Below are 23,623 nucleotides of genomic sequence, written 5' to 3' on the forward strand. Positions count from 1 at the left end.
ACACCAACTCTTGATCTCAGGGTGGTGAGCTGAAGCCCCACATTGGGTGTAGAGATCAAAAAATAACATAAATAAACTTTAAAAGAAGAAGGAAATTTGGGGGTATAAAATCAGGCTACCCAAGTGAAAGGGATCGGTGAGATGGTGGCTGAAGGATGTTAATTTCCTTTAAAAGAAAATTCTCAAAATGTTAAAACTATGACTCTCAGACAAATCTAAGATGAACATGATTCAAAGATTTTATTGGGGCGCCTGGGTGGCTCAGTGGGTTAAGCCTCTGCCTTCAACTCGGGTCATGATCCCAGGGTCCTGGGATCCAGACCTGCATTGGGCTATCTGCTCAGCAGGGAGCCTGCTCCCCGCCCTGCCCCCTCCCACCTGCCTCTCTGCCTACTTGTGATTTCTGTCTGTCAAATAAATAAATAAATAAATAAAATCTAAAAAAAAAATTTTTATTTAATTCATTAATTAAAGAGAAAACCAATAAGACATTCCATAGATTCAAAGGAGAATCTGAGGGGCGTCGGGGCGGCTCAGCGGGTTAAGCATGCGACTCTTAATTTCAGCTCAGGTCACGATCTCAGGGTCCTGGGATAGAGCCCTGTGTTGCGCTGTACACTCAGAGCAGAGTCTGCTTGTCCCTCTCCCTCTGTTCCTTCCCCCTGCTTGCTTGCTCTCTCTCTCATAAAAATAAAATTTTAAACAAACAAAAAAAAAGGAGAATTTGAAGAACAGACAGTTATAAGCAGCCAAGAATGTTTTGATGAAGTTGCTAGGAGCTGCAAAGCTGAAACAAGTATCCTGTTAGTACCTATTAGGCACTGACATGCCTGGATTAATAGATTAATACCTTCAGGGGTTAAAATGTCATGTTTGAAATCCACTTTTCCACAGGGCGGAAATCAATTGCATCTCTACATGAAAAATCTATTTGTATTTCTCAGGACAAGACTCATTTGCATTACAGTCTGTTCTCTATAATCTCTAAATGCTAACCTTGAAGGACCTGCTCCTCCACCCCCAGCATTTCCTTAAAAGCTACTCAGTAATCTCTTGCCACTTCAAAGTCTTTAACGATGTTTTATTATAATTTTAATCTACAAATGGGGATGTGCCTGCTTGGGAGGCTGGTTTGAGGATGGCAGAGGGGTCCAAAAGGCCTGGCATTGAGTGCGTAGCTTAATCAATGACAGTTTTATTATGATGAAGTCACAGTCGGATGACAGTTTACTTTGGGAGCATTCGTGAGTGTACACCATTATAAGACAGTCACAGTCTGGTAGCAAATGGCTCTCTTACTGCAGACTCTGTCACTTAGATCATGGTTGTATAACTCTAGATCTATCTGCCAGCACATTATATACTTGGCTGGGGAGTTGGTCCATATTTCCGTCTTGACAGCAGAGCAGTCAGACGTAAAAGCCCATGAGAAATGCCTAATTTTGTTAGGCCTTTATAAATACCTTCAATAAATTAAATACTGAATCATCAGCATTATTTTTATTCAGCACTCATATATGCAATTCATTGCTTACAGAATAAAGCTTTTAGTAGCAAATACCCAAAGCTAGATGATAGTGGAGGCAGATTTATAGCTGCTTGAACAAATATGTCCCAGAAGGGCCAATTACCAGTCAGTGTCCATCTCAAGGGAGCTCTCTAGTGGTATGATCGATGGCTTATCTGTCTACCTTTCCTGAACAACCTTGGTTCTCAAAGATTAAATAAAGATACATTAATTTTGCAGCTGACAAAATGCATTGAAGGATAATAAATATGCTTGGATAACTCTCAATTTTCAAAATGATTTCTGTTGTAGATGAAAACCAAAAGGCTGGGACGTAAAAAGAATAAACTTAAGGTCCTGCATTCGGGTTCAATGAATCAATTATACAAATACAGGATGAAGAGGCCATCAGGGCAGTAGTTCATGCAGAAAGATGAAGCAGGTTTTAGGTAATTCTGTTAATGGAAAACTCAACCTGAATCTGTTGTGTGAAGCAGCTACTAAAATAGTTTATGTAAATTAAGCTTCATCAGTAGAAGTAGAGACAATGTCTATATCATAGGAGGTCATAGTCTATCAGGAAGAACCACGGTTTACATATGGGCTTCATAAGGGTGTTAGATTTTTTTTTTTTTTTTGAGATTTAAAAAATTTATTTGAGAGAGGAAGAGAAACAGAGCACAAACAGGGGAAGGGCAGAGGGAGAGGGAGAAACAGGCTTCTTGCTGAGTGGGGAGCCCAATGGGACACTCCATCCCAGGACCCCAGGATCATGACCTGAGCCAAAGGCAGACATTTAACTGACTGAGCCACCCAGAAACCTCAACATTCTTTCTCTTTTTTAAAGATTTTATTTATTTATTTGAGAGAGAGAGAGAGACAGAGATAACAAGAAGACAGCATCAGTGGGGTGGAGAGGGAGAAGCAGGCTTCCACTGAGCAAGAAGCCCAATGTGGGACTCGATCTTAGAACCCTGGGATCATGACCTGAGCCAAAGGTGGATGCTTAACTGACTGAGCCACCCAAGAGCCCCTCATTTTTTTTTTCTTCAAAAACTTAAGTGGTTGATACACAGAATAAAAGGATGTGTTGAGTACTTTTCCAAAGAGAAGATCTAGTCCAGTACACAGAAGTAATAGGAGGCACATCCTGTTGGCCTAATAATTAGAGGTGATGAAAGCTGTTATAGGATGTGATGTGAAGTAGTGAGCTTTCACCTCCGGAAATACCAGGCAGAGAGTAGACAACCACTGGAAGGGGCTCCTAGATGGATGGGGGTTGGGTAAGATGCTGATCAAAGGTCCAGGCAAGTCAAAGACTGTATGATCTTTGAGTAAATAATGGAAATAAATTAGTCTTGAAGGATCAGCAGATTATTGCTTTTGTTCTAAAAGAATATAAATCAGTGCTTTCCCACAGAGGGAAGACCCTGTGAAAACATGGGAAGTAGCTGACAGCCAACTGCGAGGCCTTAGAAGAAACCAGCCCTGCTAACTCTTGGATCTTGAACTTCCAGCCTCCAGAACACTGAGAACTTTCTGTGGGTGAAGCTGTCCAGCCGGTGCTAGTTTGTTACGGCAGCCCCAGCTGACCGATACAGACTTTTTCCACCTCCTCCAACTGAAGTGGTTCAGCAAGGAAATACTCCTATCTAGGAAGGATCCTGATAGAGTTAATAAGAAGCCACTTGCCTCACAACTCAAGGTAACCTGTGTTGATCCCTCAATTCCATTTCTGGGTATTTCTTTAAAGAAAACAAAACTCTAATTTGAAAAGATACATGCATTCCCCCATGTTTATTGCAGCATTATTTACAATAGCCAGGATAAAGAAACAAACTAAATGTCCACTGATGGACATTCTATATATATAGAATATATATATATATTCTCAGCCATAAAAAGGAATTTTGCCATTTGTGACAACATGGATGGACCTTGAGGGTATCATGCTGAGTGAAATAACTCACACAGTGAAAAACAAAGGCTGTATGATCTCACTTAGATGTGGGATCTAAACAAAGAACTTGAGCTCATATATACAGAGAATAGATGGGTAGCTGCAAGAGGCAGGGTGTGAGGGGTGGGTGAAATTTGGTAAAGTAGGGTCAAAAGGTGCAAACTCCCAGTCATAAAATAATTAAGTCATGGGATGTAATGTACAGCATGGTGACTATAGTTAATAACACTATACTATGTATTTGAAAGTCACTGAGACTAAATCCTTTAAAAAAGTTTTCAAGCCTTCCTCAAAAAAAAAGTTCTGATCACAAGAAACATGTTACTATGTGAGGTAACAGATGGTAACTAGGCTTATTGTGGTGATCATTTCACAATATATATAGATGTCGAGTCATTATGTTGTTCTTCTAGAACTAATATAAATTTTTATAGCTAATTAAAAACAACAACAACAACAAAACCAACCCAGAAAGATTGCTGGACGTAGGCCGCCAAGGGGAAAGTGACTCATTCTCATCGGTAGCAACTCCAGATGGGCCCACATAAGCCTGAGGAAAATCAGTGGGGAGCGCCTAAACAGGAACACTTCCTCTCACTTGCTAACTCAGTTACCTCACGCTGGCCTCATTGCTAGGTGAGGTGGTTGCTTTCTGGAGTGTGTGAAGAATTCGTTTATTCTATTGTTATTTTCCTCTTTATATTCCTTCATATTTTTAAAATTTTCTACCTGCACCTTCAGCTAAGAAAAGAAATAAAAAATTTAAAAAATAATCTGAGTAATTAAAACAAAGCCTGAGTCTTTTCCCTTGAGGTGTTTTGCCAAAAAGGCAGCAAGAACAAGAGTAAGCTTCAAAACAAAGGATCAGAACACTGTTTACTCAGTAGGAAAGTAAATTCATATAATAAACCACCTTTTCATCCACCACCCTTGCGCGTTCTCCATCTGACACCTCTTCTGCCAGCTTACAGATATTTTGGGAACAGGAGTAGAAAAACATTATGAGAGATCACCTCAGGGAAATTATTTGGAGCCGCTACAACGACGTCACGAATTACCTTCATGTCCACTGATGGGTCACCCTGCAGGAGTGTCCATTCATACTGGACAATGGCATGGTCATCTGTGCTCTCACGGCCATCCAAAACTACTCCGTCTGTAGGTAGTTGCAAGATCACATCCCGCCCGGCCTTGCTAAGTGGGGGCTTATCCTTTTCTGTGAAAGAAAATCAACAGTTTACAAGAGGGATGATCCCCTATTTTATTTTTTTTTAAGATTTTATTTATTTATTTGACAGACAGAGATCACAAGTAGGCAGAGAAGCAGGCAGAGAGAGAGGAGGAAGCAGGCTCCCTGCCGAGCAGAGAGCCCGATGCGGGGCTCAATCCCAGGACCCTGGGATCATGACCTGAGCCGAAGGCAGAGGCTTTAACCCACTGAGCCACCCAGGTGCCCCTGATCCCCTATTTTAAAAATAATTTATTTAAAGAAGTATCTTGTTGGCTAGAATAGATGTAATCCAGCGAACAACTACTAAGAGAATGTATAGCAACTAAAATTCATTTTCTCACTGGTTTTCATCATATTCTCTTTACATAATAAACAATAAAATAGCAACATAGTAGGAATATGGACTTCAACTATAACAGGTGCAGAAGAGGCAGTGTAGAGCATCAGCTCTTGGCAGTAGCTAGAACAAGGTGGTGGGTACAAGACCCAGTACTAGGCTATCCATTCTGGAGTAGTACTTAAATTCTCTAGAGTCAAGTTTTCATTTAATTCATAAATAATTTAAGTTCAAAATTCTATTAAATGAATTTATCAAGGGGCACCTGGGTGGCTCAGTGGGTTAAAGCCTCTGCTTTTGGCTCAGGTCATGATCCCAGAGTCCTGGGATCGAGCCCCATATGGAGCTTTCTGCTCAGCAGGAGTCTGCTTCCTCCTCTCTCTGCCTACTTGTGATCTCCGTCTGTCAAATAAATAAATAAAATCTTAAAAAAAAATTTATCAAAAAAAGACTTCTGAAACACATCTTTTTTTTTTTTAAATCCACCTTTGATAGGGATTTTTTTCTGTTATCCTTAAGTTTTTAAAATACAAGTGATATAAAGTGTTCAATGTGTAGAAAATAGTTTGGAAAGTTAAGGCAAGTTCTTGGATTCATACAACATAAAACTCACTTAGAAATTTTCCAGAATATAATTTTTAATCTTGGAACATAGGAAACATTCACAGGTTCTAACAACTAATTTTTATTTATTTTTAAATTCTTTTTTCCTGGGGCGCCTGGGTGGCTCAGTGGTTTGGGCTGCTGCCTTCGGCTCGGGTCATGATCTCAGGGTCCTGGGATCGAGCCCCGCATTGGGCTCTCTGCTCCGCAAGAAGCCTGCTTCCCTCTCTCTCTCTCTCTCTGCCTGCCTCTCTGCCTACTTGTGATCTCTGTCAAATAAACAAATAAAATCTTTTTTAAACAAATAAAATAAATTCTTTTTCCTTTTTTTAAGATCTTATTTATTTATTTATTTGACACAGAGAGAGAGAGCGCGAGGGCACAAGCAGGGGGAGTGGCAGGCAGAGGGAGCGGGAGAAGCAGGCTCCCAGGGAGCAGGCGCCCCAAACAACTGATTTTTATAACAGAAGCTGGCACAGAGTTTCTGTATGATAGCAAAAGAAGTATGTATTTACCTTTGATCTGGTATGGTACTAAATAATTCAAGGCTAACCTGAAGTAGTGTTCACTAACCACTAACCTTTAACTGATCACTGCTTTAGTGCTGACGGATAGGAGAAGCTTCATACAGAAAACATATCTAAGAGCAGAGTTGTGAATATTTTATTGATTTAAGTTTATTAGTAAACTTGCCCAAATGCACTTATATCTTGAAGAAAATTAGTAATACAACTGGGGGAAAATCTATAGGTTCTTGTAATTTACCCTTTTTGGCATTCACTATTTCCTCTTTCCTCCCATGCTGAAGCTCTGCCCAGATTCTGGCCTGGATTCTTCCTTAACTTTCTCTGAATGCATTGCGGAGACACTGCTCTCTTCCTCCAGAGCCCCAGCTGCTTCCCAAGCAAACATCTAAGGGCCAACCCAGATATCCCAGCAATCCTATTTGTTTCTCACTAGGCAACAAATGTCACTGTTGACACACTACAGCTAAAATGACTTTTTTGAGATTCTAATCTGATTGGGTTATTTCTCTGCTTAAGAAAAACTCTTCAACAAATTACCATGACCTTTCAGAAGTTGTCCAGCCCTATCTTCTCATCTACTCATCCTCCCAATATCGACACAGAGGTTTTCTCTAAGGGGCTGGCAGCTCTTAGAGCTATGGCTTTTCTGAATGAGAATGCTGTTGGTAGCCTCAAAAAGAGATGGCTTTTTTATTAGCCCATTTATAGGGAATAAGCACACTTGCTACTGCCAATGGTTACATTTGTCTACTGAGAAGATGAGTCCCATTTGTTGTTGGTGTTGTTTTTTTGTTTTTTGTTTTTTACTATTTTATTTATATATTTATTTGACAGAGAGAAGCACGGTGAGAGAGGTAACACAATCAGGGGGAGTCAGAGAGGAAGAAGCAGGCTTCTCACTGAGCAGGGTGCCTGAGCAGGGATCATGACCTGAGCTGAAGGCAGATGCTTAATGATAAAGCCACCCAGGCTTCCGGGTGTTGTTGCTGTTTTTTTTTTTTTTTTTTTTTTTTTTAATTTATTTGACAGACAGAGATCACAAGTAGGCAGAGAGGCAGTCAGAGAGAGAGAGGAAGGAAAGCAGGCTCCCTGCTGAACAGAGAGCCTGACGCGGGGCTCAATCCCAGTCCTGGGATCATGACCTGAGCCGAAAGCAGAGGCTTTAACCCACTGAGCCACTCAGGCGCCCCTGTTTTGTTTTTTTTAAAGATTTATTTATCTGAAAGAGAGAAAGAGAGAGAGAGAGGTTGGGGAAGGGACAGAAGGAGAGGAAAGAGAGTTGTTTTGTTTTGTTTTTTTTAATTTTTTTTACTGTCAGAGGCAGGCCCCTGGCCAGGGCGGCCTCCACCATTAAAAGATGGCCCTGGCTAGTTGCCAGGTTAGGATTGCCTCATGAGACTAAGCGGAACGCCCAAAGAGGAAGTAAACAGCATTGGTTGCTAGCGAAGTTGTTCGTTTAGGTGCACAGCCTGATTTGCTCCCTCCTGTACCCTGCTCACTGATTGGTCATGTAAGCGTATATAAGTGTGTAGACTTGCGGAAATAAGGAGAGAGAAGATGCATCCGAACTGGGGCTTCTTGTTGTCCTTGCGGGTCGAGGGCGATATTTTACTTGACAAAAAAAGATCACAAGAAGGCGGAGAGGCAGGCTGAGAGAGAGAGAGAGAGAGAGGAGGAGGTAGGCTCCCTGCTGAGCAGAGAGCCCAATGTGGGGCTTGATCCCAGGACCCTGGGATCATGACCTGAGCCGAAGGCAGAGGCTTATTAACCCACTGAGACACCTAGGTGCCCCAAGGAAAGAGAGTCTTTAAGCAGACTGGGCACTGAGAGCGGAGCTGGATGGAGCTGGACATGGGGCATGACCCTGAGATCACGACCTGAGCTGAAATTAAGAGTTGAATGCCTAGGGGCGCCTGGGTGGCTCAGTGGGTTAAGCCTCTGCATTCAGCTCGGGTCATGATCTCAGGGTCCTGGGATTGAGCCCCGCGCATAGGGCTGGGGCTCTGCTCAGCAGGGAGCCTGCTTCCTGCCTCTCTGTCTGCCTCTCTACCTGCCGCTCTGCCTACTCGTGACCTTTCTCTCTGTCAAATACATAAATAAATAAAATCTTAAAAAAAAAAAAAAGAGTTGAATGCCTAATTGACTGTATCACCCAGGCACCCTAAGACAAGTCCTATCTTTATAGTCATTTAAAACAATGAAGACTCATAATTCAGATTTAAATAAGCCACACAAGCAACCTTTGCTTAAAAAGAAATTTGTTTTGCCTTTTCCATCGCAGAGCAAAGAACTAGTATCTGAGGTCTTTATTCTGCTTCTCCCAGGTAAGGAAAGAGGTGACAATTTCGCTACTAATAAGCCATTTTACAGAGTGTTACTGAGAACTTTTTTTTGGCTCTGGAAGTTTCATTGCTTTCCACACAATGGTTTACCACTTTATAATTCTGGAAATCATCTTATATTTTGCAGTAATACATTATAGTTAGCAACTATTTGCATGAAAATTTGTTTTAAAATAATTTTTGTAAGTAAATAAACTAAAATATACCTATACAATATAAAAAACAATGAATGCTATATTTTTAAGCTCTCAAAGATGTAACCCCAAAGTCTTAAATTAGAAAAATTAGGTAAGTTCTGAAATATCCCACATAATTACACAACTAATTCATCCTGCCTCTCCTGGAAGAAGGAGTTTTAGTTGTTTACTTTTCTTTAGGTAAGCTTTAAGATATGATATATGAGCATAGCAAAACCCTCATATCTTCCACACTGTTGTAACGGAAGTAGGAGATACATTCCCTCCTCAGTTCAAGTCTGGGCAAATTATGCTGCATAATGTATTCTGAAATAAGTCAGAGCTTATCTACCCAGGAACAGGTCTTAAAAATAAACAACAATCAGAAGAGGAAAGGAGTGTGCTATCATTTAAAAATATTTGACTTGCTGGGACACCTGGCTGGCTCGGTTGGTGGGGTGTGGGACTCTTGATCTCAGGGTTGTGAGCTTGAGTACCATATTGGGTGTGGAGATTACTTAAAATCTTGAAGGGCTGCCTGGGTAAGCTCAGTCGGTCAAGCAACTAACTCTTGATTTTGGCTCAGGTCATGATCTCAGGGTCATGACATGAAGACCGGCATGGGGCTCTGCACAGGGCATGGAGGTTACTTGAGATTCTCTCCCTCTGCCTCTCTGCTTCCCCTGTCCAACACGTGCTGTCTCAAAACAAAAACAAACAAACAAAAAATCCCCACCCAACTTTAAAAAAAAAAGCTTGGCTTGCTGATAAAGAACAAGATAAAGGTAAATTTGAATTTTCATCTTAAACTGCAATAAATCAATGTTAAGTACTATAGAAACACTGATTTCTTTTGAAAACTAAACACACTTGGTCAGAGGCAAAATAAGACTCATACCAAATTTGAAGAAGCATATCAAGTTAAGACATTTTGTACAGATAAGAATATTGCTAAGTAATCTGATTTACAACACACTGCTGTGAACGAAGCCTTAATAATAACAAGGAGGTTTTGCAACCTAGATCTGAACTGTGTGGACACAAATGATATAGAGGAGGTTGAGAAATTAAGAGAGACTCCTGAAGTCCGACAGAGAAGGGGGCAAGACTAAGGGAAGAGGCTTAGATACTATGTGTCAAAATCCATGTGGTTGGTTTTTGTGATTTTCTTTTTTCATTGTTTCTTCTTCCTAATTGTAACACTTCAGGAAAAGATTATTCACAACCTCAATGTGACTATCATCATTTTTGGTGTGTAGCGTTATTGTCTTTCTCTGTATGAGCTAATGATAATAAGTAAGAGGTGCCATTTATTGGGTGATTTCTTTGTACCAGGCTCCAGGCTAACTGCTCATGAGCCTTAACGTCACTCAACTTTCACAAATCTCTGGGGTAGGTATTATCATCTGCGTCAGACTCATGAGGAAATGAGAGGCAGAGGCTTAGTTGCCTAACATGACACAAATGATAAATTCGTCAGTTTGGATGTCAGCCCAGATCTTTCTAAATATCCCCAAAGTATATCCAGTTATAGGAAATATAAATTTTATATCCTGAATTAGCCTACAACTTACCAATATGTTCTATTTATTGATATTTATTCATATATTCTAGTAACATTAGTAACATTAACAATAAATATTGCTACTAATAATAATAATTATATTTACTTATATATTCTAGCAACATATCTAGTTATGTTACCACATAAATTTCACAGTTGCCACTTTAATTTTTAACCTCTGTTATTGGACATATAATTTATCAATTTTTTTCACCATTATAAATAATGGCACAATAAATTTCCTGACTCCTACTTTTTCTTTAGTATGGATCACTTTCCCATAAAAATATCCCAGAAGAACGAATGACCATTTTAATAGTGTCTGCTATGTATTTCCTACGAGACACTTGGACACGGCTCCATGGCTCATGTGTGGCAAGGCCCTTTATGGCAGTTTACTTTCTCTCACAGAGCCTTCTAGTACACTGGGGATTATAATGGAACCTAGATCTCTGGCTGTTGTGAGGAGAGTGAGTTCATGTGTCTAAGGACCTTATAATAATGCCCAGCACCAAAATCAGCAGCTGTGACAAACGTGGCTGATGGGTTCTGCCATAAATTTGTGCCATCTCATTCCATGTGCCCCTTCATCATTTCATGTTTTTATTCATCTCAAATGGCCCCCTGACAAATTCTCTGCAAGAGCTTTTCCAAATGATATTCATGCTCAGTTAGCCTCCAACTCTGTATACTCACAAGAGTTGGGAAAAAAAGGCAGTTCTAGAAGGAAAAACGTAGAAGTTTGAGACGCATAGAGCTTTAAGAGGTTAAGCATCTAGGCAAGGCAAACACAGGGTGTGTGGGTAGATAACCTTTGACCTAGCTGCAAATGAGGGCACCTGGAGACCTGAGCTATACCCTTCTAGTGACATGTTGCTGGGGATCTGAAGTGTGAGTATGACAGTGTTTCCCAGAATGAGGATAGAGCCCTGTGGCCACACATTTTTATCCCTAACATCTACATAATTGAATTCCCAGACAAACACCCCTTAGGGAAGGGAAGGGGAAAGAAGGAAGAGGAAAAAAAGTGACTCAGAAACTCCTACTACTAAACCTAACTTAAAAAAAATTTTTTTTTTAAATTTCCATGAGCATATTCTTCCCTTGCTTATTTTCCTTTTAATTTCCTCTAGCTTATAAGAAACCTGGTGAGGTTGGTTTCTTCCAGATGTGGAGCGAAAACAAGAGAAAGGTTTTGTTTCTTCACTGCTGGGATTTTTTTAGTCCATGTTTGAGCAAGGAGGAAGAATGTGTGTGTAATAGCCATGGGGCAGGCTCAGGGATGTTGGTGGAGGTTGGTGGAGGTTGGTGGACACTGAAAGTGTCTCTTGCTTTTGCTTCAGGAAGAAAACTTTGGGGTTCTTTCCAATGTCTGCCTTGTCTGCCTCAGGGTTGATCAGTCACAGGGTGGCTTTTGATGTCTGCTCCCCTGACAAGGGTCCTGCGCTTTCTCTCAGGTGGAGCTGAGTAAGGAGATGGGCCCACCTGTGGGTATGATTTGGACCTCCAGGTCCTAGAGACTCCAGATTTCCAAAGTGGCTGAGGCTCCCTCCACCACCCCCAATGTCGCTATATCATTCTTATGTTATCATAAATCAAACAGCAAAATGCAATCAAACACACAGCCAACCACATGTGGGCCCAATCAAGGTTTTCTTCCCTCAGTGGCTTTAATTTCCAACTACCACATTTTTTTTTTTTTTTTTTTTGTGCTTCTTGTATGGGCTTTGACTATCATTCATAGCATCTGCCTGAAGTGAAACCACAGAATGAAAAAAACTTCATTAACTCTTTTAAAGAGGCGTGCCTTCAACTTTCTTATTTTCAATTAAAATCAAATCCCTTCCTAGCCTTCTTTACAAAAGGGACCATAGTTCATGGGAATCAGTTGGACCCACTTCAAAATTTCTGACACCAAGTTTCCCTTCTCATTTTTGTCTGATGAAAGCCACTGCACATGGAATCATGAGTTCTGGGAGCCAAGCTCAGAAACGGGTGTGCCACGAGCAGTCTTTATCTAATTGGATTTTGCTCCTGCGATTACTCGACACAAACCACGACTTATAAAAATCTAAGCCTACTGAAAATCTGAGCCTAGCGGTCCCTGGGTGACTCAGTGGGTTGAGCCTCTGCCTTTGGCTCAGGTCATGATCTCAGGGTACTGGGATGGAGCCCTGCATAGGGCTCTCTGCTCGGTGGGGAGCCTGCTTCCCTTCTCTCTCTCTGCCTCTCTGCCTACTTGTGATCTCTGCTTGTCAAATAAATAAATAAAATCTTTAATACAAAAAAATCTGAGCCTAAGATAAACTTTTTTTTTTTTCCTTTAGAGCTTTTCTCCTCCTTTAAATCGAATTTCTGTGAATCCTCTCAGATTAGCCTCAGGCTAGAAAAATCCCAGAAGCAGGTCATGGTGCCCTCTCTGCCCAACCTTCCGGGTTTCTCAGAAACCATCTATAAAACAGGAGTCAAAGCCATTCCTCTGGATGCCCCCGAACTAAAATCCCTTGGAACGAGGTTGCTTCATCTCTAACTTGACTGTACTGCCCAAGTGGTCTCCCGGGGGCCGCCACCCAACAGGTGTCAGGACAGCAGGGCCCGGAGGTCTGGCCCGGCCTCCTCCCGCGGGGTGCTCACCCGTGCGCGGCGAGACTTCCAGGTCTTCCCGCCCGCCGTCCAGGGCGCGGCTGAGGCTGTAGCTGCTGTACCCGCGGTGCAGCGCGAACTTGCACACGCTGCGTCCGCGGACGGTGCAGTTGAAGAGGTAGCAGCCGAGCGCGGCGGGGGCGGCGGCGGGGGCCGTGGGCCGCCGGGGCAGCTCCACCACGGCCACCGAGCAGCGCGGCTCGGAGCAGCAGGCCGCCACGCACTGCCGCCAGTCACGCACAGCCGCCGGCGCGCTCAGGAAGCTGGCGCCCGCGGCCAGGGAGTCCTTGGTGCGGATGATGGCGTCTCGCATGGCGCTGTAGCCGCCGCCGCCGCCCGGGCCCGGGCAGCCCTCCTCGGGGGACCCGCCGCCCGCGCGCAGCTCCAGCTCCAGCTCCTCCTGTGGCCGCTCCTGCTGCAGCTGCCGGCGGAACTCCTCCAGCAGCTGCTCCACTCCCGAGAGCTGCGCGTGCAGCTCGGACAGCGGCGCGGACGGCGGGCCGGACGCGCGGACGCTCGGCAGCCACAAGCAGAGCAGCAGCAGCCCGCGTAGCGCCAGGTGCCGCGGCGGCCGCCCGCGCCCCACGCCCGCGCTCTCCGGGGCGGCGAAGGCCATGGCGGCCGGCGCTGAGGCAGCGGGCCTAGGAGGGGCCGCAGAGCGCGAGGAAGGCGGGCGAACGCCGGACCCTGTGCCCGTCTGGTGTGGCCGCGGCAGCCGCTAGGCCCGGTGCCTCACAGCGCGGCCTTCTCGGGGCCCGGCTGTGCCCCCGAGGCCGCGGGCGCGCGGGCGCCGGCGGGAACCGCAGCGACGGGAGGCATAGCCGGCTCCGCCTGGCACCGCCGCTCGTACTTTGGGGAAGCTTCCGGGAACGCCCGCGCCTCTATGCCCGGACCCGGGCGCGCTCTGAGGCGGCCAGAGGGCCTCGGCGCGGATCAGCACCCGGCCTGTGAACAGTGGCCGCGGCGGGGGCGGAGGCGCGCCAAGCCCCGCCCAGCTCACCTTCCCCCGCCCCCCCGTTCGGCCCCGCCCCCCGCCTCCCACCAGCCCCGCCCCTCCCGCCTGCTGCTCCGCTCTCGGCTCACGTTGACCCCATCTGCACACCCGCCTCTGCAGGCTCCTCCAAGCCGGGAGGGCGCGCGAGGGAGACCTCTTGGGTGGGTTTCTAGCGGTGCTGTACTGAGAATGCATGGGCGACAGTGGCCCTCCGAGTCTTGGCGGGGGATTGTGCCTAAGCCCACTCGGCTTTATTGGCACGCGAGACCTGATTGGGGAAGCTCAGATCTTTGTGACCTCAGGGTCTGGTTTAGAAAGCGGACTTGAACTGGGGAACCAGTTCCGACAGTCTTTGGTCCTTCACCTCCAACGTCCCCGTCACGTTCGGGTCCCCAGATGCACTTGGGTAGCATAAGGCGGGCAACGCTGTTGAAAAATATAAAAGTCAAGTAGTCACAGGCAGTCTATGTCCACAAACACAACCGGAAATCTGAACACGTCCAATTACGAGGGCCTGATGACTTAACACTATACAGCATGTAGAGAGGCCGTCAGCTTGGATCATGCAAGATCTAGTGAAGACGTAATTTATTTAATTAATTTAGCAGATTACCTTTTCCTTCATGGAGATACGCTTGACATGTAACATGTTAGTTTCAGGTGTACGTAAGGAGTCAACACTTGTATGTATTGTTCACGGATCACCGCAACATCTGTCACCATACACAGTTACAAACTGGAGCAGCAGTGTTTTGTTTTATTTTGTTTTTAAAGATTGTGTTAATTTATTCGAGAGGCAGCACGATAGGGAGGGACAGAGGGAGATGGAGGGCGAATCTCAGGTTGACTGGGCCCAGCATGTGTCACCGCCCAGGCAGGTGGATCACATGACCTGGAGATCCTGACCTCTTGGAAAACCCGAGTGGGTGGCCCAACCCACTGCGCCACCTAGTGGCCCCAGAGCAGTAGTGTTTTAAATGGCATAATAAGGTTTATGAAAATCCGGTCCCATGGAGACCATACCTGACTTGTAACTGACTGTCAGTGCTTCTACATCTTTTTTTCAGAGTCTCTATTGATTCGTTTTTCTCCTGATTATGGATCATATTTTCTTGCTTTTTGGCATGTCCAGAAGTTTTTTTGATTGGATGCATGAACATTGTAATTTGTACATGGTTCAAATTAGAGGGAAAGAGAAAATATTTGGTTAGAAAAATAGCAGTTTCTGAATATATGTATATGGTTTTAGAGCTTATATTTGCTTTCAGATATAGAACAGAGAAGGAGTTAGAACTAGAAGGTAAAAATACAAAAGAAGAAAAAAGAAAAATCCATTATTTCTTGCTATTCCATGAAAAGGAAAATTCATAGAGTTCATGAGATTGTGTATATGCATGACTCTGAACCTGAAATATTAACTTCTTAGCGCTACAGGGAGTGGCACACTTTGGGTTACAGCTTCTTCCACCTTGAGATATTCACCCCACGCAACTGAAGCCACCTAATGATGTCCTTGACAGCATAAAGATTCCTTTCACCTTAGAACTCAGAGAGCTCCAGTAGGCTTATGATAAAGAGAAACTGTCATGGTGATAAAAATGGACCCTGAAGGTAGCATTCAAATCTTCTAAACACTAGCTGTGATAAAATAATTATTAATATTAAAAATAAAAACATGATAATAGGATATAGCATTAATTAACAATTGTAATGATTTCAAAGTTTGTCAAAGCAGTTTCTGGTACATGATTTCATATGGCCTTCACAGAGATCTTAAGATGGACACAGGACCCTTGCTCCTGCCTTTTGGACAGTGGAAGAGAGGTCAATATAGAATGAGATGCAGCTCACATGTTCAATGGCAGAGATAATGAGGGACAATGGGAGGGACAGTGTTCCTCAGGAGCATTCATTTCCAATCCTCCGGCACTGCTAAAGATGGCCCCTCTCTAACTTCACAGCAGGGTCCTTTTGAGAAAAGTGGAAATGCTTTAATGTGTTTACCATTAACACTGGTTATTTCTGGGGTGTGAGATGTGAATAGTGGAGAGAGATAGGCAATTTTTTACTTTATAAGACTTCATATCAGTTGAAATTTCTTAAATGAGGTTGTCATAAAGCATTTTTCATTAAAAAAAGGAGCAGTCTCTTCTGCTGCAGTCATAATAGAGAAAAGGGGTTGGATTTAGCCTACGGAGTTAGATGAAAAATCCAGAAAAAAAAAAGAGAAAAAGAAACAATGTGCTTTGGACATCAGATAATAGGCAGCAGAGCACCCGGGAGAAGGGATACTAAGGAAGGGGTCCTTTTCACTGCCCTGGCTTCCCATCCAGAGAGAGATTCCAAAATGCAGGACTGGGAGGGGAACCCAAAGGAGCCTGGCAATCTCTCTGAGCAGAGAAAATGGAATTGAGAAATCGGAGGGGAAGGCCTAGTGGCTAGAATCCACAGAGCAGAGTACCAGAGGGCAGAGAATTGCACAGAAAGAGTTCTGGAGATGAGCAGAGGCCCCCTCCCCCACCCCACGCCTTCACCGGAATACTGGTCAAGTACATGCATATGAGGAAACTATCCAAGGCCAGAGAAAGAACCACTGGAAAGAAGCAGACAAAACAATTTCCCAGCTGCCTGGGAATAGTCGATATTTTGGGCAGCTGAAGAGGAAAAACCTGTAATTCCAGGGTGCGGGGGCCGGGTGGGACGGGCGGGAGGGGAGGGCAGGGGGAGGGACACTTGAGCTAGCAGGTAATGGACAGATATTCATGCTTTGACTGTGGTGATGGTCTCATAGGAGCATGCGTATGTGAAGCCCCATCAGACTGTATACTTGAAGCAGATATAGCTTATGGTCTTCAATCACACTTTAATAAAACTCTGAAAAACCAGGTTTCATTGCATAGTGTATTAGGAGGGAGGTTTGGGCTGATTATGATTTGTGATAGAACAAATAAATCTTTTATCTCCAATTCTAGTTTTTCTCCTTTCTTTTTCTTTCTTTTTTTTTTTTTTTTAAGATTTAATTTATTTGACAGAGAGAGATCACAAGTAGGCAGAGAGGCAGGCAGAAAGAGGGGAAACAGGCTCCCCACTGAACAACAGAGAGCCCAATCCCAGGACCCTGAAATGTGAACAGAGCCGAAGGCAGAGGCTTTAACCCACTGAGCCACCCAGGCGCCCCTCTCCTTTCATTTTTACCCGAAGTAAAATATCTTTGTTTTGAAAACCTAATATTAACACCTTATCGATGAACGAAGCATTCGTTTGTGAGGATACGTATGTCAAACACTACAAAACTAGGGCTAAAGAAATGAAGGAGATTCCCCAGGATTAGAAGGCCTGTGACTCCCCCGGAAGCCTGAAATCTCATACAACCTGCCAAACGGACCGTCAGGATTCCTCCTTGCCCGCACCACTTTCGGAGTCTACTCTGTGTACCTCCCTGGAACCCGCAGCCCCAGCTCCCAGGTGCCCCGCCCCTGTCCTTCTCAGGGAACCCGTACCGAGCCGCCCCGCCCCTTCTTCCCCACCCCGGGGGCCAAGCGGAGCCCCATCGGATACTCTCTGCCAGGAGTATCCAGTGCAGTCTTGAGAAACATGGAGTCAGTGAGAACAGCATAGCTGGAAAGCCAGGTGAGCTCCAGGGCTCCATGGAAGGGGTGGATGGAGCAGAAAAACTGCTCGGCAGAGGACATCGCATAGAGCAGTCCGGAGGGCCAAGCCAAGAACGGTAAATACACAGGAACTCTGTTCCTGACACAGGAACAGTGAAGACAGAAGCTGCATGACAACTTTAAAGCCCCACATGGCTTCCCGGAAAGTCTTCTTGCTTGGCCTTTAACTTGGGGAGCTTTTCTCCCTTGCAGGCAAGTGATTTGGGTGTGGTCTGATTAAATCTCTGTGAAGGCAAACAACAGAAACCCACTTCAGATCGGCTAGAGGTAAAAGGGCCATCGTGCATAAAACTGTGAGATGACTCAGAGGTAGGGCGAGTGGGCAGCTGGGCCTGAAGGAGGGCCTAGACCCAAAGCCGGAAAGCTCTGAGCAACCGGGCAGCTGGTCTCCCTTCTCGGACCAAGTGGTCTTGGATATCCACCTCTGTCTGCACCCACGATTCCTGCTTCTCTCAGTCTGGTCTTTTCTGCCCTCTTTGTGCAAAGCCTGGGTTTACCTCACCTCAATTCCAGGAATGCACGGAAACTGAGTCAGCGACACCGAAACAGAGTCCCAGGAGGGAGATTCTGTTGAGTCTGGTTTGGTCCTGTGTCTGCCCACCACGCCCCACCATGACTGGGGTGCAGAGAACATGAAGCAAAAATGGCTTCTGGTTCTGCCTTCCCTCCCCCACAGAGGAGGAAGTGAGAGAAAGGCAGTGGTAAGGACCTGAGGAAATTCCTGGAAAGCTGTCTTCTCACCAAGTCAATGCCCAGGGTTTGCTTGGACACTTCTTTTGATTTTTATTTTAACTTAAGAGACACTTATAAGAAGTGTTGGGTTAGAGACTGCCAAGAACTGTTCTGAATACTGTGCAAACACTGACTTCTTGACTTAACAACAACCTTATGCAGCATATGTCACGACTAGCCCTGAGTTATAGTGGGTGGGAATATTCTACTTCACATAGCAAAGCCAGTCCATTTTCGGGAAACTCTATTATAATCATTAGAAATGTTTTCCCTGGGGTCCCTGCGTGGCTCAGTGAGTTAAAGTCTTTGCCTTCAGCTCAGGTCATGTTCCCAGGATCCTGGGAGGAGCCTCACATAGGCCTCTCTGCTCAGCAGGGAGCCCGCTTCCTCCTCTCTCTCTGCCTACTTGTGATCTCTTTCTGTCAAATAAATAAATTAAAAAAAAAAAAAAAAGAAATGTTTTTCCTTATATGCAGTTCTAGTCGCTTTGGACTTGTCCTAGTTCATTTTCTGGGGTCTCTCAGAGGAATCTGTACCCTCTGCCAAGTGGCAGTCCTTCAGATATTTAAAAACTGGCACAACATCTCTCACGCAACTTAACCTGCTTAATAAAGCACAGTCTCAAGTTCAGGAACAGCAACACCTAGGCCGATACTTACTGGTCTTGTGGCCTTGGGGCAAGGCGCTTACTCTCTTTAAACCCCAGGCTGTTTATCTATAACACAGAAACAATTACATAACTTTACCTCTCACACTTGTAGTGAGGTGGGTAGGAAGGGGGTCGGTGTCAAGGGATGATGGGTGGGATGGGGGGGTGGGAGGTTCTGGGGGGCATGATAAGGAAGGGACAGGGGCAATAGGTGGGAATTGCCTGGCTCCCAAAGAGAAACCACCAGAAAAGCCCCTCTATTGCTCACTCCCTCACCCTCCCTTTTGCACAAGTTCATTTGCCTGTCAGCTCCACCATTTTCTCTGGTTTACCAAGACTTTCCCAGGCTGTTGTTTGCAATCATCTTTTGAGACCTTAGTGATGCCTGTGCCTTTAAGTTTTGTATGTCCCGCGTTTCCATTTGCTAGGCTTGCTGTAACAAAGTTCCACTCAAAGGGTTTTGCACTCAATTCCAGTGATGGAGGAAGAAAGTGCATCCTGGCACCAACAAGCAATTCTCCAGACAGTAGCCAGGTAGCTTACAATTTAATTCCATTCTGACACTGATAAGGCGGAAATGGTGTTAGATCCCACAGGTCAAGGGGTCAATCCTACAAGGCTCCCTGCCTCAACATCCTTCAGATGCCAGCAAGATTGTCAGATGCAAGTCCAGATTGTCACCCATGCTCCTGACTGACCAATAATCCCTTCAATGGCTTTCATTAATTTGTGAGAGCAGCTCACAGACCTTAGAAAAACATTTTACTCATTACCTCACTAGTTTATTTTAAGTGGATAAAATTTTGAAACAGCCAGAGGGAAGAGATGCCCAGGGCAAAGTATGGGGAAGGGCACTGAGCTTCCATACCCTTTTCCAGAACACCAATCTCTCAATTGGTGGTGTTGCGACCACCAACTCAGAAGTTCTCTGTACCCCATCCTCTTGGGTTTCTATGGAGGCTTCGTTACATAGGTATGATTAATTAAACCATTGGCCATCTGTGATCAATTCAACCTCCAACTGGTATTCCTTTCCTGGATGTTAGGACTGACAGGATGAGGGACTGAAAGTTCCAATCCTCTGATTACATGGGTGGTTCCTTTGCTGCCCAGGCCCCATCCTTTTTTTTTTTTTTTTAAACATTTTTAATTTAAATTCAATTAATTAACATATAGTATATTATTAATTTCAGAGGTAGAGGTCGGTGATTCATCCGTCTTTTTTTTTTTTTTTTAAGATTTCATTTATTTATTTGAGAGAGAGTGACAGAACCCGAGAAGGGATAGGGTCAGAGGGAGAAGCAGACTCCCCGCTGAGTGGATAGCCCAATGTGGGGCTGCATTTCAGGATCCTGAGATCATGACGTGAACTGAAAGCAGATGCTTAACTGACTGAGTCATTCAGGTGCCCCTCATGAGTCTTATATAATACCCAGTGCTCATTACATCACCCAATTCATCCATCCCTTCACCACCACCCCTCAGCAACTCTCAGTTTATTTCCTATGATTAAAAGCCTCTTATAGGGACGCCTGGGTGGCTCAGTTGGTTAAGCAGCTGCCTTCGGCTCAGGTCATGATCCCGGCGTCCTGGGACCGAGTCCCATATCGGGCTCCTTGCTCCGCAGGGAGCCTGCGTCTCCGTCTGACTCTGCCTTCCACTCTGTCTGCCTGTGCTCGCTCTCACTCGCTCTCTCTGACAAATAAATAAAATCTTAAAAAAAAAAAAAAAAAGCCTCTTATAGTTTGTCTCTCTCTCTGGTTTCATCTTGTTTTATTTTTTCCTCTCTTCCTTTATGATCCTTGTTTTGTTTCTTAAATTCCACATATGAGTGAGATCATATGATAATTGTCTTTCTCTGATTGACTTATTTCACTCAGCAGAATACCCTCTAGTTCCATCCACGTCATTGCAAATGTCACAATTTCATTTTTTGATGGCTGAGTGATATTCCATTGTGTGTACACACACACACACACACACACACACACACACCATATCTTCTTTATCCATTTGTCTGTTGATGGACATCTGGGCTCTTTCCATAGTTTGCCTATTGTAGACATTGCTGCTATAAACATTGGGGTGCATGCCCTTCGAATCACTAAATTTGTATCTTTAGGGTAAATCCCCAGGAGTGCAATTGTTAGGTCATAGGGTAGCTCTATTTTCAAGTTTTTGAGGAACTTCCATACTGTTTTCCAGAGTCCAGCCCCCTTCCTTACAGCGTGGTCCTACAGTCTGCTAAGTCACGCCTATGTCCAGGGTGAACCACTAGCAGAAAGAGGCTTTACCTGGGAAGGAATATCAGGGAGAACTTTTCATCCTGAAATTCACAACTCCTTGAAACGGTTGATGAGTGTGAAGATACGTTGGGACAGTCATGTGGTATCAAAGTCTCTCTGAATCTCTTGACACTTTGGGGCCACAATGGGAATGAAAGAACAGAAGCAGCAGCTACTGTCAGACACTGGGGGGGCTCTGGAGTGCGGAGCCTTGCATCTTGGCACTGGAACCGTCTTCCAACTAAAGAAGAAAAAGAAATTCCCACCAGCTCTTTTCCTCATCATTTAGTTTTTGGTTAATCTCCTCTCTCTTCTGTCTCATCAGCAAAAGTAATGTCAAGTTTTGCCAAAGACAGCAAAGTAGGAATGCATTACAAAGTAGGAATGCGGCACACAAAGCTCTCTTTTTACTCAGGTGCTGGTCTTCCCTCTGATGGCAAGACCTATAGAGTCTGAAACAAAGGGGACTGGTGAGCAGGGAGGCTCTGCCGAAAGGTGGAGGAAGCAGAGGAGGATACAGTTTTCCTCCTTTTCTCTAACATTTGTTTTCCTGGGCCTGCCCTGCCTCCTACCTCCCCTCAGCTCAGCTTGGGCGACATTCCCCAGCTGTAGCCCTTTAACAGCAGGCTCACAAAGCCAGACAGCTTTGTGAAATTAGAAATAAGCTGGCTGAGTTCAAAACCCCAAGTGTCCATGGAGGCCCAGCTTCCTTTAAGCCCTTGATGTTGAGCCCTAATTTCTAAAATTGGTCACCTGCCTCCCTCCCTGTTCACCACTCCCCTTCATGGCTGGGCATGCCGCCTAAACTCCAGCCAGCTGGGCTGAGACAGGTAAGTCTTCCTTGGGCACACATTCCACCGGGGAACTTAAAGGCAGACCTGGGGGCCTGCACTCTGTGCATGGCCTCCCTACCCTGGGAAGAGAGCAGCTGGGCCCACCATGCTCCAAGTCTTGGTACATACATGCCCTGGGTTCTGGCTGCTACTGTACCATTCACAACATGGGCCCTTCCTGGACAGTGGCCCCTGTCTGACTCCAGCATGTCTGGATGCTGTTATGAGGTAAGCTTACCTTTCACTTCAGGGCCCATGCAAAACAGAGAAGATTTGGGGCTTCTGGTTGGCTCAGTAGGTTAAGCCTCTGCCTTTGACTCAAGCCTGCTCCCCCACCCCACTCTCTGCCTACTTGTGATCTCTGTCAAATAAATAAATAAAATCTTTTAAAAAAATTCTTAAAAAAAAAAAAACAGAGAAGACTGAACATTAGTATTCTTTTGAACAGCTCAGAGATGTGAGTCATTTCCTACAGCAGTAACATTGCTCCTTGTTAATTCATAGATGGAGAGGATGATTTTTGTCATTAAAATCTTATCTTGGAAGGGCCTGGGTGGCTCCATCAGTCAAGCGTCTGCCTTTGGCTTGGGTCGTGATCCCAGGGTCCTGGGATTGAGCCCCATATTGGGCTGCATGCTCAGTGCGGAGTTTGTTTCTCCGTCTGCCCCTCCCTCTGCTCCTGTGCCCTCTCTCTTTCTCTCTATCACACACACACGTTCTCTCTCTCTCAAATAAATAAATAAATAAAAGGAATCTTAACTTTGGACTCCAAAGAGAGCCCCAGGAACTGTGACTTTAACCCCAGAGCTGCCAATTCTTTGAAATTGCTACACCTCAGTTTGTGAGGTCTAGGTGACCCTGGGGAGGACATTATGAGGATGATGACAGCGATGGGAAAAAGAAATGAATTTGGAAGGCTAGAGCAGTAATATAGATAGGGGTCTAGTCAGTGGGCTCTGACGCTGTCTGGCATGTAATAGTTCTCTCTGTCCATCTATGTCTCTGTTTTTCACTGTATATATATCTGATTCTATTCAGAAAAAATGTATAATGTATTTATAATTTCATCATTTACCATCGAGGATATTCCTGACAAGAAAACTACCTGCTTGTCAAGACATTAATGAAAACTGAAATACCTATTTAAAATGTTTAAAGACTTTTTTTGTTGAAATGTAATATTCTCATACAGGAAAGTGTATAAATCTTTTAATGGTCAACTTGATGTCTTATTAAAGGTGAATTGCATCTGCATAATCATCTGTCAGATCAAGTTATGGATCGTTTCCCAATCAGGGTCTGCTATTCTGACTTCTATTACCGAGGATCAGTTTTGTCGATTTTGAAATTTACATAAATAGAAACACAGAGTATATATTCTTCTGTGTCTGAATGATCTGTGGGAATCATTCATATTTTGTGCAGCAGTGTACTCCTTATTGATTTCTACATAGTGTTTCATTTGTAAATATATCACATTATTATTTATCCTTGCAACTAAGCCAGGTGCTATAGGGCATATTAATATGTAAACAGATAAGTTAATTCCCACATGTCACTTTGCCATGT

General features: G+C 44.4%; 1 protein-coding gene across 3 annotated transcripts in view; it reads right to left on the bottom strand.

The window, feature by feature from the left end:
• The window catches only part of LRP11 (LDL receptor related protein 11), a 48,004-nt gene extending 34,125 nt beyond the window's left edge, over positions 1-13,879 (bottom strand). For all 3 annotated transcript variants that reach the window (XM_059400936.1, XM_059400935.1, XM_059400934.1), the window contains exons 1-2: positions 12,882-13,879; positions 4,526-4,683 (exon numbers count right to left, since the gene is read on the bottom strand). In XM_059400936.1, coding sequence (XP_059256919.1) covers positions 4,526-4,683; positions 12,882-13,506 — 783 coding nt within the window. In that variant the 5' untranslated portion in view covers positions 13,507-13,879. The remainder of the gene's footprint in view (positions 1-4,525; positions 4,684-12,881) is intronic.
• Positions 13,880-23,623: the final 9,744 nt, after the last annotated feature.

Source organism: Mustela nigripes, chromosome 5, assembly GCF_022355385.1.
Source record: "Mustela nigripes isolate SB6536 chromosome 5, MUSNIG.SB6536, whole genome shotgun sequence".
Classification (NCBI taxonomy): domain Eukaryota; kingdom Metazoa; phylum Chordata; class Mammalia; order Carnivora; family Mustelidae; genus Mustela; species Mustela nigripes.